The 17,013-nt window shown below is 46.3% G+C and overlaps 1 protein-coding gene across 2 annotated transcripts; it reads right to left on the bottom strand.

Annotated features, from left to right (window-relative positions):
• Window positions 1-2,654: 2,654 nt before the first annotated feature.
• On the bottom strand, window positions 2,655-9,096 carry LOC130845173 (cytochrome P450 1A2). Of its 2 annotated transcripts, none has more exons than XM_057721998.1 (7): window positions 9,019-9,096; window positions 7,175-8,014; window positions 6,463-6,583; window positions 5,910-5,999; window positions 5,508-5,631; window positions 4,015-4,101; window positions 2,655-3,313 (listed from the first exon to the last, which is right to left on the bottom strand). In XM_057721998.1, exons 2-7 carry the CDS (start codon window positions 8,003-8,005, stop codon window positions 3,016-3,018), a joined length of 1,551 nt encoding a protein of 516 aa, XP_057577981.1. In that variant the 5' UTR covers window positions 8,006-8,014; window positions 9,019-9,096; the 3' UTR covers window positions 2,655-3,015. The 2 variants fall into 2 exon arrangements, with proteins under 2 accessions (XP_057577981.1, XP_057577980.1); XM_057721997.1 differs by lacking the exon at window positions 9,019-9,096 and adding an exon at window positions 8,804-8,812.
• Between the last annotated feature and the right edge of the window lie 7,917 nt (window positions 9,097-17,013).

The raw sequence follows: 17,013 nt of genomic DNA, 5'->3' as shown, positions 1-17,013 counted from the left end.
TGGATATTTTTGGCTCCTTTGTCATAAATTGATTGACCATAGATGCATGTATCTATTTCTGGGCTCTCTATTCTGTTTCACTGATCCACATGTCTGTTTTTATGTTAATACCATACTGTTTTGATTTCTATAGCTTTGTAATACAGTTTGAAATCAGGGTGCATGATGCCTCCAGCTGTATTCTTCCTCCTCAAGATTACTTTGGTTATTGGGGATCTTTTTTATGCTTCTATATAAATTTTAGGATTGTTTGTTCTATGTCTGTGAAAAATGCCATTGGAATCTTGATAGGGATTGTCTTGAATCTGTAGATTTCTTTGAAAAGGATAGACATTTTACAATATTAATCCTTCCAATCCATGAGCGCAGAATATCTTTCCATTTATTTACGTCTTCTTCAGTTTCTTTCACCAGTGTCTTATAGTTTTCAGTGTACAGGACTTTTACCTCCTTAGTTAAATTTGTTCGTAGATATTTTATTCTTTTTGAAGCAATTGTAAATGGGATTGTTTTCTTAATTTCTCTTTCTGATAGTTTGTTATCAATGTATAGAAATGCAACAGATATTTGTATATTGATTTCATATAGTGAAACTTTACTGAATTGTTTATAATTTCTAATAATTTTTAAGTGGAGTCTTTATGGTTTTCTATATATAATATCATGTCATCTGCAAATAGGAGAGTTTTACTTCTTCCTTTCCAATTTGGATGCTTTTTTATTTTTTTTTCTTGCTAAAATGCTCTGGCTAGGACTTCCAATAAATACTATGTTGAATAAAAGTGGTAAGAGTGGGCATCCTTGTCTTGTTCCTGATCTTAGAAGAAAGATTTTAGCTTTCACCATTGAGTATGATGTTAACTGTGGACTTATCATATATGGCCTTTATTATGTTGAGGTACATTCCCTCTATATCCACGTGGTTGAGAGGTTTCTTTAAAATCATAAATGGATATTGAATTTTGTCAAATGCTTTTTCTGCATCTATTGAGGTGATCATAAGATCACAGTCCAGTTTTGTTTTGTTTGTTTTTTTGGCCACACCATGCACCTTAATTCCCCCACCAGGGATCGAACCTGGGGCCCCTGCAGTGAACGTGCTGAGTTCTATCACTGGACTGCCAGGGAATTTGCAAATAGCAGTCTAATTTTTATTATAGCCATTCTAGTAGGTGTGAAATGGTACCTCATTGTGTTTTTGATTTGCATTTCCCTAATAACTAATAATGCTGAGTGTTTTTTTCATGTGCTTGTCCATTTGCGTATCTTCTTTAGAGGTCTGTCTATGCAAGTCATTTGCCCATTTTTGTTTGTCTTTTTTCCTTTCAGTTTTGTTGAGAAGTGATTGACATACAGTATTGCATAAGTATAAGGTGTACAGCATAATGATTTGATTTAAAAACATCATGAAATGATTATCACAGTAAGTTTAGTGAACATCTATCATCTTGTATAGATACAAAATTAAAGAAATAGAAAAAAGTTTTCTTGTGGTGAGAACTTTTAGGATTTACTCTCTTAACAACTTTCATATAAATGTACAGCAGTGTTAATTATATTAATCACATTGTATATTACATTCCTAGTATTTATCTTTTTAAAAAAAATTATTTATTTATTTATTTATTTTGGCTGCACTGGGTCTTAGTTGCGGCACTCAGGATCTTTGTTAGGGCATGCGGGATCTTTAGCTGCAGCATGCAGACTCAGTTGTGGTATGGGGACTCCTTAGTTGCGACACGTGGACTCCTTAGTTGCTGCTCACTGGCTCCTTAGTTGTGGCATGCGAACTCTTAGTTGTGGCATACATGCGGGATCTAGTTCTCCAACCAGGGATCGAATGCAGGCCCCTGCATTGGAAACGTGGAATCTTACCTGCTGGACCACCAGGGCAGTCCCTTATTTATCTTATAATTGGAAATTTGTGCCTTTTGACCAGCTTCATTCACATTCCCCTCCCCTCGCCCCACTTCTGGTAACCACAAATCTAATCTCTTTTTCTATGAGTTTGTTTGTTTGTTTTTTGAAGTATAACTGGCATACAAAACTATGTTAGTTCCTGATGTACAATGTAGTGATTTGATATTTCTATACATTATAAAATGATCACCACTTTTTTGCCCATTTTTTAATTGGGTTGTTTGTTTTCTGTTATTGAGTTGTAGGAGTTCCTTATATATTTTGAATATTAATCCTTTGTCGGATATTTGAATTGCAAATATTTTCTCCCACCCTCTTTTTCACTCTTTGATAGTCCCCTTTTGATGGGACCTGGGCTTTTTGCAGGGAGCCCAAGCACTTCTAGGGAGCTTATCTTCCCCTAGCTGTGGATGAGCATATCAGAACATTGTGAGAAGTCAGATGTTCTCTACCTTTTGAGGATAGGATATGAGAGATCCCCTTTCACCCATCTGGGTTTGACCTAAAAGGCCGGGTCCCTTCCTCTCTGTTCCCTTCAAGTGTTCCAAGATGGATCATACGAAAAAAGAGAGAGGAGAAAACAGTGAAAGATGTATCCATCGATGACTGAGGAAACAGACCTGGGCCTGGTCTCAGGACTCAAGAAACCAGGGCTTACTGACACATATTACGACAGGCATGAACCTTGAAAATATCATGCTAAGTGAAGAAACCAGTCACAGAAGACCATTTATTGTATAATTGAATTTATACGAAGTGTCCAGAATAGGCAAATCTGTGCAGACAGAAAGTAGATTAATAATTATCTAAGGCGAGAGGGGTAGGGAAGGTGGGTTAGGGGGAAATGGGGAGTGACTGCTAATGGGTATGGGTTTCTTTTTTGGGTGATAAGAAGTTTCTAAGATTGATTGTGGTAAGGCAGCTCAACTCTGTGCATATACTTAAAGTCATTGGATTGTATACTTTCAGGAAGTGAATTATACGGTTCGTGAATTATATCTCTATAAAGCTGTTAGTTAAAAAAGGAAAGAAAAGAAACAAAGTTTCCTCAGTAACCTCCACCCTTCCCTCTGCCTCAGCATGCTGGTGACTTCTTCACTTGATGGGGAAGCGCAGCCGTGCCTGGACATGCTTGCAGCGGGCGTGCTTCATGGTCAGCCCGTAGATGGGGGTTAGGTCCACCTTCACACCTGGTGGCACGCTGAACTCCAGCCGCTGCAGCAAGATGGCCAGGAAGAGGAAGATCTCCGACTTGGCCAGGATCTCCCCTATGCACCGGCGCCTGCCCATGCTGAAGAGCATCACTTTCTCATTCAAGGTCTTGCTGATGGTGGTGCCATCGGCAGTGAGGAATCTCTCCGGCCGGAACTCAAATGGGTCCCCCCACAGCTTCCTGCAAGATGAACAGAGGACATGGGATATGTGGGCTGGGGAGGCCCTGTGGGGAAAGACCTGGGGTGGGGGGGACTTCTGTATTAGAATAGATCTAGAGCAATGAAAGGAGAGTGGGGAAAGGGACCAAACTGTATTTTGATGATTATTGCTTTTACATAGAGCTAAAATCACCGGCCTTGAAAACAGTGCTTTTTAATATTAATTTGTTATTTTAAAGAAATAATACTTTAAAAGAAATGAAAAGAAGGACCACATGTCCATCTCTATCCTATTCCATGTACAAGGGGAATCAACAGTCCATCCTGGTTTATGCTTATTGTTTTGGAGTAATTATTGATAGCATCCTTTTTCACGCTCAGAAGTGCCCTAGTTTGGATGGTAAATTATATGATCCTTCTACCAACAGACTAAAGTGAGATTTTCCAAAGAGGTCCCTAAGCCATTCACATCAGAATCACCTGAGGTACTCCACCTTACCTACCAAAATGAAATCTTGGGGACAGTGCACCATAATCTATAACCAACTTCCTGGTCAATGCACTAAAGTTTGAGAAACATGGACCTAAATTTTGTTCCTAAGAGCAGGCTGCATAGCCATCGAGGCACTATTCCTTTATTGTACAACCAGTTCCTAGAGGGACAAACAGCTTTCCTGACTGCTGAACTTCACACATTTTTCAGTGGGAGAAGTGTACTCACGGGTCGTGATTGACTTGCCACTGGTTTATGAAGACACAGCGTTCCTTGGGGATGTAGAAGCCATTCAGTGTCGTGTCCCTGGTTGTGCTAAGGAGGGAAGAGGGCTCTGTCAGGTTCAGGGGCTGGAAAACTGGCATGTGTCTCTGGCAGGTTCTTTTTTTTTTAACCATTAAAAAAATTGACATATAGTTAATTTACAATTTGTGTCAGTTTCAGATGTACAGCAAAGTGAATAAACACACACACACACACACACACACACATACACAAGGGTGAGTCAAAAATTATCTGCACTCAAAAATTATCCACATTCTGGTTATAGAATTTACAGAAGTTTTAATATAACTTGAGGGCTTCCTAGGTGGTGCAGTGGTTGGGAGTCTGCCTGCCAATGCGGAGGACATGAGTTTGATCCCTGCTCCAGGAAGATCCCACACGCCGCGGAGCAACTAAGCCCGTGTGCCAAAAAAAATATATATATATAACTTGAGAGCAGATAATTTTTGACTCGCCCTCATATGTGTTCTTTTTCAGATTCTTTTCCATTATAGATCATTGTAAGATATTGAGTATAGTTCCCTGTGCTATACAGTAGGTTTTTGCTGTTTATCTATTTTATATATAGTAGTTGTATATATATTAATCCCAAATTCCTAATTTATCCATACCCCCCACCCCCCTCCGCCCCACTCCAATAGCCTGCCCACTGTGGTCTCTATACTGTGCACTAGGAAGGAATGTCAGGAGCAAGAAAGGGTTGAAATGATTCTTCTGCTTTCTCAGATCCTGTTCTTCAACAAATTATACTAAACTTTTGTTTGTACCCAGCTGTGCCCTTGGCCATCCTCTGGAGACAAGAAGCAGGAAGTCTGGGCCAGTCCTGGGGCGTTCCCAGCCTGGCTGAGGAGTCAGGCCTTTTCCTCTGGGTATAACTAGACCAACATATGGGCTGAAGTAAGTGTGCACTAACTCTCTTGACATTGTTAAAATCCCGGGACCTAATCAAGGACAAATGGCTGTAAGTCCTACAAAATATCAGAATGAAGTTATGCCAACTGGATGAGTCAATAAAGGCTTCCAGGGGAGGGGAAGTTTGTGTCAGAATAAGATAGGATACGATTCTGGTAGCCAGAGAAGAGAGTAGAAGGTATTCCAAGCAGAAGGTCCAACATAAGGAAAATTGGAGGTTGGCTGGTTCATGCCTGTGAGGGATGGTGAGGCTAGCCTGGCTGGGTTGAGAGTATTTATACGGAGGAAATGTGAGCAGAGGTGAAAGAGAACTGAGGTCAGAAGTGTGGTTTTCTCCTGAGAGCTGGGTACTTTGATCATGTTTGGACTGGATGGGGGCAGAGTAGAGGCCAAGGTCTGTGAGGAATCTGGGGTCATGGCCAGGAAGGAGATGCCAAGGTCTGACCAGGGCCAGGGTTCAGAAGCTGGGAGGAGAAAACATGGCAAAGACTTCAGAGGTGTAGGGCAGAATTGGCAGGCCTCACCTGTGGGGGATGGTGAAGGGGACAAAGGAGGAGTGTCGGAAGGTCTCCAAGATGAAGGCCTCCAAATAGGGCAGCTGGGGTCTGTCGGAGAGCTGGGGCCGCCGCGCCCTGCCAATCACTGTGTCTGCAGAACACAGAGGATGGACAAGGCTTAGATGCCTGACTGCTCCATGGCATCTGCATCCCCAGTCATACTAGGTATCACTCTATGTGGTGCTATGTCTATTTTACAGGTCTGAGACCCACTGGCTGCCCACCCCCCAGTATCTTCTAGATAAGGGTGCACACCATTGTATGCTCAGGGCTTGCAATTAGTAGGCACATAACAGCTATAGCAGATTGAACAGATGACCTGGGACCCCAAGGCTTCTCTCCACCAGAGGGTTGGGGGACACTGCATACCCATCTCCTTCTGGATCTTCCTCTGTATCTCAGGATTTGTCACAAGGTACATAAGGCTCCAGGAGAGGGCTGTTGTGATCGTGTCAAACCCTGGGCAGCATGGGGCGAGGAGAGGAAGAAAGGAAGACAGGAACAAGAAGGCAGCATTTACCAAGCACCCACCATGTATGTACCAAGCATTGTCTTTCTTCCTCTGCCTGCTTTTCTCCCAAAACCCTTCAACCTGAATTTTCTAAGGGCAGCACAAACTTGAGTCATGCTTTCATAATTAGCTGCTGGAATTACAAGGGCCTAGACTTACAGACTGGAGAAGCCTTTATTTTTCAGATGGGAAACTGAGGCCCAGAGGAGGAGAGGGACTTGGCTGAGTTTTCATTGGGAGATAGTGGTACAGCCTAGGCTCAAACCTTAGACCTGGTCTCTTGGGCCTGGTCTCTGTGTCTGCACCATTGGACATGTGGTTGGTGAGTTGTCTGATGGACCTGCATACTGGGCAAGGCTGTGGGTGAACAGCAGGCACTGAGGGATGGAGGGGCAGGGGTCTGGCTCCTACCGGCCCCAAAGATGTCGTTGACAAGGTTGACAATCTTCTCCTCAGGGATGAGGCCACCACTGGCTCTGGAGTTATCCTCGCTGTGCTTGAACAGGGCGCCTACGATGTCCTGGATGCTGTTCTGAGGGGGCACAAGCTTAGGAGCACCCCAGCGCTTTTCTGGGGTGGAAGGCTGGACCTTGCCCCATCCCATCTGGCACTGCCTGCTGGCCTCTGGGCAGTGGGTTGAGCCCATGGCAGGAGCTGGTAGCAGCCCTAGGTAGGGCTTAAAGTAACATTTCATGCCCCATTGACCCTTCCTGCCAATAACTCCAGGGATCCAATTTCAGAGAAGGAGGTTGGGGTGAGAACAGGGAAGCAAAGTGACACCTAAGCTGAGAATTAGTCTCTGTCAGGGTTCAAGTTCCTGCAAATTTGAACAAAAGCCTTCTCATAATAACAGCACCCCACATCACAGAGCTCTGCCAGGGCCCCATTCACGGCCTTATCTCTCTGGGGCTTTGAGCAGCCCTGAGAGGGAGGCTATAGGCATGAGGAAACTGAGGCCAGAGAGGGAGAGGGATTGGCTCCAGGTCACACAGCTGGTCTGAGGTGTCCCTGAGCCTTCCAAGGCCTTGGCCGCACACCAGCTGTGTGGGTACCTTGGAGCTGGGTGAGAGGGGCCACACCCAGACTCTAGGAGGCCCTTCCACTACCTGCACCCTGGGCTCACCTTGTCAAAGTCCTGATAGTGCTCCTGGACCGTTTTCCGCAGGAACTGCTGGAACCTCTGGTTGAAGCTCTTGAACCTTTGCAGAGTAGGGTTGGGCAGATATTTAAGGATGGGAAAGAAGTCCACAGGGTTCCCGGAGGAGGCAGTCTCCACGAAATCCTGGGTGTTCTCCACGAGGTTGAGCATCTCCTCGCTTCTCTTGGGGAAGTGCTGCCCAAAGCATATGGTACCAATGACGCTGGCCACCGACGCCACCATATGGTCATAGGGGTCGAAGCGCCCAGGCCCTGCCATCAGCTCTAGGAACTTGCCAAGGAGGGCCTCGGCCTCCTTGCTCACGTGCTCCTCCAGGTAACAGGAGGATGAGGAAGTCGGGTCTGAGGCAATGGAGAAACTCTTCAGGGCATTCTGGGCCAGGCGTCGTCGAGCGGCCCACACGGGTCCAGAGTCTGGGCTGAAGGTCAGGCTCTGGCCATCAGTGATGAGGCTGAAGCTGTAGAGGTCGGGCCGGCCCTTGAAATCCTCGCCCTGCCGCACCAGGGCCTGCCGGATGGTGTCCAGGCCGCTGAGCACCAGCACGGGTGTGCAGCCAATGCGGATGTGCAGCACATCTCCGTAGCGCTGGCTCAGGCGCGACAGGGCCAGGTGGGGGCTCTTCCCCAAGGTCAGCACATGCCCGAGCAGGGGCCAGCCCCAGGGCCCTGGTGGACTCTTCAGGCCTTTAGGGACCCGAGGCTGCCAGGCCCTGACCACCCAGAGTACCAGGCAGAAGATGGCAGAGGCCAGGAGGAGCTCCGTGGCTGAGAAGGGAATGGCCTGGGACAATGCCATGTGTACCAACTATAGGGGAAGAGGAAGGAGGAATCAGACTGAGAGCTGAAATGGAGCCATTCACTCATTCATTTACTCAGTCAATGAGCACTTGTGCATGTTCTATGCTTGGACACCAGAAAGATCAAGTTACATCCAATAAGTTACATGGATCCTTCATCCCCAGAGCTCACCCATAGCACGTCACAGAATCTGATGGCTGGAAAGGAGCCTTGAGATTCCCAACTTGAGTATCTGAACTCCCAGCCCTGGCCCTCCCCTCTGCCTGTCACCAGTTTCCAATTCCGGGGCTGAAGTGATCACTTCAAAATGGGGAAGCACTCTTGCAAATCCCAGGGCAGAGTATATGCTGGGCGTTGTGCCAAAGGGTTCCTGCCAGGGGACCCTTCCCGCTGATATCTTCCTTATACCCTGGGAACAGGGAGCTGCTCCCCCCAGCAACACTGATGGGACCAAGTTCCCAGCGCGGATGCAAAGGGCTTTTGATGCCCCCTTCCCCAGGGCATTCTTTATCAAGACCAACAGGACACCTCCTCCAAGGACAAGTCCCCATTTTCTCACAGTCTTTGTTTGTTTGGCTGCGAGGCACAGCATGAGGGAATCTTAGTTCCTGGACCAGGGATTGAACCCATGCCCCCTGCAGTGGAAGTACAGGGTCCGAACTACTGGATGGCCAGGGAATTCACCACCCCCGCCCCCCGCCCCCTGCCCTGTCATTCTCTCACAGTGTTAAAGGCAGAGGCTGGGCTGCAGCCAAGGCCAGGGCTGCCCTCATGCCAGGTGGGGAGCCTTACCCACCTCTTCACTCCAATCACAGCAAGCGTCCTTAGAGGTGGCCCAGTCCAAGCTTCTCATTTAAAAACAGGGAACTGAAGTCTGGAGCTGGGCCGTAAGAACTAGAACTCAGGCCTCCTCCACCTAACCCAGGGTCCCCCCATCCCTCCACCTCCACTGGTTCCCAGGATATATGATGGGGGATCCCAAGGGCTGAGAAATGGGCCCAAGAAAGGTACCTGTAGAGGCAGGTGCTTGAGATCAGCAGGATTGTGGGGGCTGATACAGAGCTTCTGGCTCCAGTTGAGGGGCCCTTTATAAACCCCACCCTTATCAGACTGACCCTGCTGTCCTGGTCACCTGACATCAAAGTCACCTGGAAAAAGTTGAAAGGATCACCCTTTGGCATTGGGCCGTGATCCCTCAACTCCACCTACCTCCCAGGGCCCAGGGGCAGCTCTTCTGGGGATAGGGGCTATGTCCCTGGCAAAGGGAGAATGTCCAGCTCCTTTCAGGCTCCAGAGTTGGGAGGCAATGCTTATTTCTCTCAAGGGCAGGGCAGGGTGCTGGGAGTGAAAGTCCTCTGGGCTAGTCCAGCCTACTTTTCCACTATAGGGGGAGGAGGGACCCTGCCTGGGCACTCAGTCCAGGCTGATTAGCAGGGGAGGCTCACTTTCACCCCAGAAAGGTGCCCTGTAATACCCCTCCAACAACCTGTGAAACCAGATAAGGATTAGGTACGTTCTGACCACCTCTGAATTTCAGCCCGGGTCCTTAATCTGAAAACAAGAAATGATGAGAATCCTGTATTCTAAAGAGAGGCCCTCTCACCCTCCTCCCTCTTGGTGAGAGATGGTAAAAGTGAATGAGGAAAATTCATGCTGTGGGGTGTTTTTCATAGCAACTGGCTTGGAATCTTCAAAGTGGTCCATGTCATTAAGAAAGAAAAAGGAAGACAAGGGCCTTTTCTAGAGCAAAGAGACTAAAGAGATGTAACAACCAAATGCGATGTGTGAAACTTGATTGGACCCTGGATTTAAAAAACACCTTTTTTTTTAAAAAAAGCTACAAAAGACATTTTTGGGGCAACTGAAGATACATGAACAAGGACTGGAGATTAGATGATATTATGGATTAATGTTGATTTTCTTAGATATGAGTCTAGCATCATGGTTATGTGGGAGAATATTTTTGGAAATATCCTTAGGAGATTAATGTTCTTCGGAGATGAACGCTGTAGTGTTTAGCAGGTGAAGTGTCATGATTTCTGCAACTTACTTTCAAGTGGTTCTGTTTAAAAAAATGCACATCTCTCTAGAGTGTATCTCTATAGAGAGGAGAGAGAGAGCAGATGCGACAGATGTCAGCCATCCAAGAACCTATGTGAAGGACCGTGGGTGCCCACTGTATGAAAGGGAGCTTTGAGGTGGAGGGCCGGCTGTTGCTTGGTAAGGAGTCCCCTGGTGTTTCTCTCCTCCCTCATCTCACAAAGCCAAGTGAAGGAGTTCTAGGAGACCCAAAACTTAAGAGTGAGATGCCTGCAAGAAGGGAACCCCTCAGTGGGAGCCCAGATGGGTTGGAGCATGGTGAGGAAGACTGGCCATCGTGTATTTATCACACACTTTACAATGCTCCATACTTATGGACCCAGCCCTGTTATAAGAGCTTTATAACTATTAACAAAAAACATTCCCAGTAATCCTATGGGATGGAAATTAATACTACTCTCATATTACAATATGAGGGGTAACAGAGGCGCAGAAAAGTGATGTAATTTGTTATAGGTCACATAGCAGTGTGTTAGAGTTGGGTCAATTTCAGAAGATTGTGCTCTAGACTACTACGTGCACCTGCTTGACATGTGTCCCTGAATCTGGGGGATATTTGTGGATGTGGAGGCCGAGCGGAGCAGCCTGTGATGGCAGGGGCAGCAGAGAACAGAGAGACTCATCACCTCACCGGGATGTGAGCCTGCTAAGGGCTGGGCGGACATGCTGAAGGGAACTGGGCTTGAATTGCATGGATGAGACCTGATTACAGAGGGGAGGGAAATCCCTGCAGTGAGGGGCTATAGGGGGGTATCCTGTGGGCACTCGCTGGGGATGGGCCAGAGGTCACCCAGAGTCCAGCAGCTACGTTAGGAACTGTGTGATGTGGAGGACACATTGGGGCTCAAAGGTAATCTGTGAAAAGCTGGCAGTGGAACGTCTGCTACATACAAGGGCATTTGGAGCTAAGAGGGAAGATAAACAGCACCAGCCAAATAAAAAGAGATTGGCTCCTCTTCCAGCACGCTGCCCATTTCCCCGGCGGGGGGGGGCGGGGAATGCAGGGTGGAGTGACAGGGAGAGAAAGGGCAGAAACCGAGTGTGCCTCCCCCCTTCCCACAGGGTCTGTCCGAGAGGAGGCGGGGGACAAAGCAGAAACTGGATGTGAGAAGCACATTTTGATTTAGTTACGACTGGGCTTTTTCATTCCTGAAGATGAGAAAGCTGTGGAATCAGTCTGTGATGATGTCAAAGGACAAGGCTGGAGATTCTGAGAAGCCCACAGGGCTTGTTTGAAGACTGTGGCTGAGAGGAAAGGAAAGTGGTCTTCTCTCTGTACCTTCACTGGGTTCAGCTCACTCTATAAAAAGGTCAAGGTTTGAGGTGAGGGTAGGTTTTGTAGAAAATTGACTATTTCTCTCTGTCTCTCTTCCCTCCTGTCTTTTCCTCCACGCCACGCCCCCCACCCCCATTATCTAAAGGCATAGTCTATTCAGATTTTCTTAGTTTTTGCCTAGTGTCCTTTTGTCCTTTCCTGTTCCAGGATCCCATCAAGGAGGACAACACATTACACTGAGTCATCATATCTCTTTAGGCTCCCCTTGGCTGAGACATTTCTCAGAATATCTTTGTTTTTTCAGGAGAACTGGTCAGGTATTTTATGTTCCACTGTTGAGATTTGTCTGATGTTTTTCTCATGGTGAGACTGGGGTTATGCGTTACTGGTAGGAAGACCACAAGAATAAAGTGCCATTTTCATCATATCATATCGAGGGTACATACTATCAGCCTGACAGGAAGATGGATGTTGGCGTTGATCAGCGGGCTGAAGTAGTGTTTCCCAGGTTTCTCCATGGGAACGTTACTCCTTCCCCCTTTCTGTACTGTGCTATTTGGAGGGAAGTCACATGCACAGCCCACACCAAAGGAGTGGGGAGTGCTGCTCCCCTCCTTGAGGACAGAGTCTCTATGTAAATTATTTGGACTTCTGCAGAAGAGATGATTTATCTTTTTATTTTAAATATTTTCTTAAAACTTTTTATTAAATTACAAGAGACATACAGAAAAGTGTAGATAATCTGTACAGCTCAGTGAACTTTGGGGGGGAAGAGGTATAGAGAAGCTCTCTGTACTTTCATTTAATTTTTCTGTAAACCTACGGACTTAATAAAACTCTTGTAACTAGTCCTCAAATTAAAAGACAGAATGTTATCAGCACCCTAGAAACCCCTTGTGCTTCCTCCTTAAGGATAACAATGACCCCAACTTCTAATAGCATAAATTAGTTTTGTGTGTTTTTGTAAAAGATTTATTTATTTAATTTTTATTTTTTGGCTGCGTCGGGTCTTAGTTGTGGTACACGGGATCTTCGTTGTGGTGCGTGGACTTCTCTCTAGTTGCAGTGCAAGGGCTCTCTAGTTGTGGCTGGTGGGCTCACGTTTACTGCATGCGGGCTCAGTAGTTGTGGCACATGAGCTTAGTTGCTCCCTGGCATGTGGGATCCCTGTTTTTTTTTTTTTTAAGGAAATGAAATTATGCTGTGTACTTTTTTTGGCATGGAATTAAAAAAAATTAGTAGATTTCATTTTTTATAGCGGTTTTAGGTTTACAGAAAAATTGAATGAAAGTACAGAGAGCTTCCATATACCTGCTCCCCCAATCGGTTTCCCCTGTTATCAATATCTTGCATTAGGGTGATACATTTGTTACAATTGGTGAATGAATATTCATGCAAAATTATCAATTAAAGTCCATAGTTTACATTAAGATGTACTCTTTGTATTGTACAGTTCTATGAATTTTTTTTTCACTTTTAAAAATCGTGGTAAAATATAAAACATAAGGCCTTCCTAGGTGGTGCTATGATTAAGAATCCACCTGCCAATGCAGGGGACATGGGTTTGAGCCCTGGTCCAGGAAGATCCCATGTGCTGCGGAGCAACTAAGCCCATGTGCCACAACTATTGCGCCTGTGTGCCACAACTACTGAAGCCCATGCACCTAGAGCCTGTGCTCCACAGCAAGAGAAGCCACCGCAATGAGGAGCCCACGCACCACAATGAAGAGTAGCCCCCACTCACCACAACTAGAGAAAGCCCGTGTGCAGCAACAAAGACCCAATGCAGCCAATAAATAAATAAATAAATAAATAAATAAATAAATAAATAAAATATATATAAAACATAAAACTTACTATTTCAAACATTTGAAAGTTTAAGATTCAGAGGGCAATGTATACTCTTTTGTATCTGGTTTCTGTCACTTATTCTTTTTGAGTATTTATTTATTTATTTATTTTTGGCTGTGTTGGGTCTTCATTGCTGCCCATGGGCTTTCTCTAGTTGCAGCAAGTGGGGCTACTCTTTGTTGCAGTGTGGTGCATAGGCTTCTCATTGCTGTGGCTTCTCTTACTGTGGAGCACAGGCTCTAGGCATGTGGGCTTCAGTAGTTGCAGCATGCAGGCTCAGTAGTTGTGGCACTCAGGCCCTAGGGCATGTGGGCTTCAGTAGTTGTGGCTCATGGGCTGAGTAGTTGTGTCTCATCGTGTCTAGAGTGCAGGCTCGGTAGTTGTGGCACATGGGCTTAGTTGCTCCGTGGCTTGTGGGATCTTCCAGAACCAGGGATGGAACCCATGTGCCCTGCATTGGCAGGGGATTCTTAAGCACTGCACCACCAGGGAAGTCCAACTACTTCCCTTTTTAAAACCCCTCAATGTTCCCCATAGATTTCAGGATAAAAACCAAACTCCTTTGCTTGGCACACAACGGCTTCAGCAGCAGCTCTGGCTTACCTCTCCAGCCCTGTTTGCCACCACGTGCCACTTGTCCCCACCTCCACTATCTTTCTCCATATGTTATTCCCTTTGCTGGAAACCTACACCCCACCCTGTGTTCCCTGGCCAACTCCTGCTCATCATTTTATACCCTGCTCAGCTGTCACCATGCTGGCTGGGTTTGAGCCCCTCCTCTAAGATCCCGCAGGCCCCATACTGCCCTCCTTGATAGCACCCATCATGCTGTTTCCCCTGTGGACTGTGAGATCCTTGAAGGTCAAGGCAGCCTCTGCTTTTCTTCAGATCTCTAGTCTCTAGCACAGGGACTGATACACAGCATGTATTTAGAAAAAGATTTGTTGAATCAATTGGTGTTCACGAGTAAGAGTGCTATCCTGTGTAAGAGCTTTGTGAAGACTACTTTGGGCATTTTCCTGCATTGGTTTTATAGAAATTGCAAGTAATAATCCTTACAGTTGAAATTTATTAAGTACCCACTATGCCCCAAGGTCTGTGCTACATGCACATCTCTATTTGAGCTTCATAGCAACACTATGAGGTGGGTACTATTATTGGCCTCATTTTACAGTTGATGACATGAAAACCTAAAGATGTTAAGTAAATTTTCCCAGAGCCAGAATGTGGAGAAAGAGCAGTTCAGTGGGCATGGGGCAGGGAAGAGGGCAAGTCAGGAGGTTATCATGAGAGGAGGCTTGTTCAGAGTTGACTATCCAGAGAGGACCTCAGGGAGAGGCAGGGTGTGGCTAAGGTTAGGTTAAGGGGATGGGCACCGCTGGATCACTCAACAAGTTTATTCAGTGTGCATTCACCAGCCTCGTCAGTGGTCAGAACACAGTAACTGGCAGCCTTTTCCCTGCTTATTGTGGGGTGAGTCCTCCACTGTGCCCCCCTCATTGTTCCATTCTCACCTCCATCATGGCTCTGGCTGCAAAGAGCTGCAGTCTGGGGCTGGATCATCATCTAACTCAAACCCTAACTCAGACTGTGGGCTCCTAAAGGACAGAGGCTGAGTCCCATTCATCTCTGTGCCCAGACCCGGCAGAGAGGAAGGACCTTGGTGGACACAGGTGCTGTGGGAAGCACAGGTGAATAATTAAAGCTGGAGGGGAGTGTCTCACAATCTATTAAATAAGGACCAGGAGGTTCAGTCCTGGACATACAATCACCCGCTGCATGTGTCCACCCAGAGAGCCCCGGCCCCTGCATCCTCAACATGTCCAAATGGATAATGTCACCTCCTTGCCCAAACGTTTTCCTTCTGGGTTGTCACCCTAGCCATAAACCTGGGAATCTGTAAAGACTCCATCTCTCATTCACCTCCCACCAAACTCTCAAGATTCTACTGCCTAAGCACTTCTTGACTCTGACCCCTTTCTTCATCACTGTGGCACTGTCTGGAGAAGACTCTCAAGGGCTACTTCCTGCCTGGACTTTTGTAAGAACCTCCTATCTGGTCTCACTGTCTCTAGTCCGGTGTTGTACAGTAGAACTTTTGGTAATGATGGAAATATTCTATGTCTGTGTTATCCAATAAGGTAGCCACCAGCCACATGTGGCTACTGAGCATTTGAAATGTCTGGTGCAACTGAAATACTGAATTTTTAATTCTATTTAACTTTAAATATAAGTAGTCTCATGTGACTATTGGCTACTGTATTGGACAGCACAGTTCCAGGCTCCCCCCATCCCATCCCTCCAACCCTGGCTCCACACTGCCACCCAGTGAACTTTCTGAAATTGATAATCTGAGCAATCCATATCCCTGTGTGAAATCCCTTAGTACAGATTTTTTTCTTTAAAAAAATTTTTTTAAAAATATTTTATTTATTTGGTTGCACTGGGTCTTAGCTGCAGAAGGTGGGCTCCTTAGTTGCAGCTCACCAGCTCCTTAGTTGCAGCTCGTGGGGTCCTTAGTTGCAGCTCACCAGCTCCTTAGTTGCGGCACTGGGCTCCTTAGTTGTGGATGAGAACTCTTAGTTGCAGGGTGCATGTGGGATCTAGGTCTCTGACAAGAGATTGAACCAGGGCCCCCTGCATTGGGAGCTTGGAGTTTTGACCACTGTGCCACCAGGGAAGTCCCAGCACAAATTTCTTAAGACGTTCAAAAACCAAACTCAAACGTCTTAGCTCAGCGTGTGAGCCAGTTCCTACTCACTTCTCTCACCTTGTTTCCCACTACTCCCTCCCTCTCATGCGTCTTTCCCACCAGTCAGAAGGAACTCTTAGAATTCTTCTAGTTTTCTGCCTCTGTGCATTCAGACATGTTGTTCCCTCTGCCTAGAACATTCTACCCTCCTTCCAAGCACCTCCTCCCCATCCAACAAACACTCTCACGGAAATGCACTGCTTCCAGGTTTTAGATGCTTACTTTTATTGCAGTACTATGACCTGTATATGACAAAGCAATCTCACTTCTTCATTAAGGCAAATCCTCCAAAACTCAGCTTAGGTCCACCACCTCCAGGGTGTCCTGACCCCCTACTTTGGTTTAGATCTTCCTCCTTTGAGCATAGTTCTCTTGTGGCAAAAACACCACAGTGGCATACTGCTTTGGTTTCATTTGCCCTCTCTAGACTATGAACAACTTGAGGCAAACTATGTTCTTTTTCACTCAGTTTTTAGTACAGTGCCTGTAACACAGCAGATGTTCAACTATATTCTTTGAACATAAATTATGTTGCCAGCCACTGTTCTAGGAGGAAACTTACAGCAGTGAATAAGACAGACCTTGTCTTCGTGGAGGAGACTGAAAACAAGCGAGCAATCAGATGAATGAGATCATTGCAGATCCAGGTTGTGCTGAAAATCCTCTTTGTCCTCCACATCCACTTCCCCCCCTTTTCCGCCCTCCTGTATGCACTGAGAGGCTGACCTCTGCAGACTGTGTCAGTGTGCTCCCCATCCTCTGGCGACTTGTTGGGTTCAGTCAATGGGAGGCATTGGCATGAGATGGGAGGGTGGGAGGAGAGTGAGGTTGGGGTATTTTTTCTCCAGATTCTCCCTGCGAAGTCACCATGCTAGGCCACAGCTCCTGCTAGGCAGCAATTCTCTCCTTATAGTCTCTCTCTCTGGGTTCCAGAAACAGATCCTTCCCCTTGCCCCTTCAGGCCCAAGGTAGTAAGGGCTCCTCTCTGTTACAAGTCATATGGTACCACAATATCCTGTGTTAGTTT

This window comes from Hippopotamus amphibius, chromosome 2, assembly GCF_030028045.1.
Source record: "Hippopotamus amphibius kiboko isolate mHipAmp2 chromosome 2, mHipAmp2.hap2, whole genome shotgun sequence".
Classification (NCBI taxonomy): domain Eukaryota; kingdom Metazoa; phylum Chordata; class Mammalia; order Artiodactyla; family Hippopotamidae; genus Hippopotamus; species Hippopotamus amphibius.
Note: the sequence above shows the minus strand (reverse complement) of the source record. Positions and strands in the feature narration are given on the sequence as shown.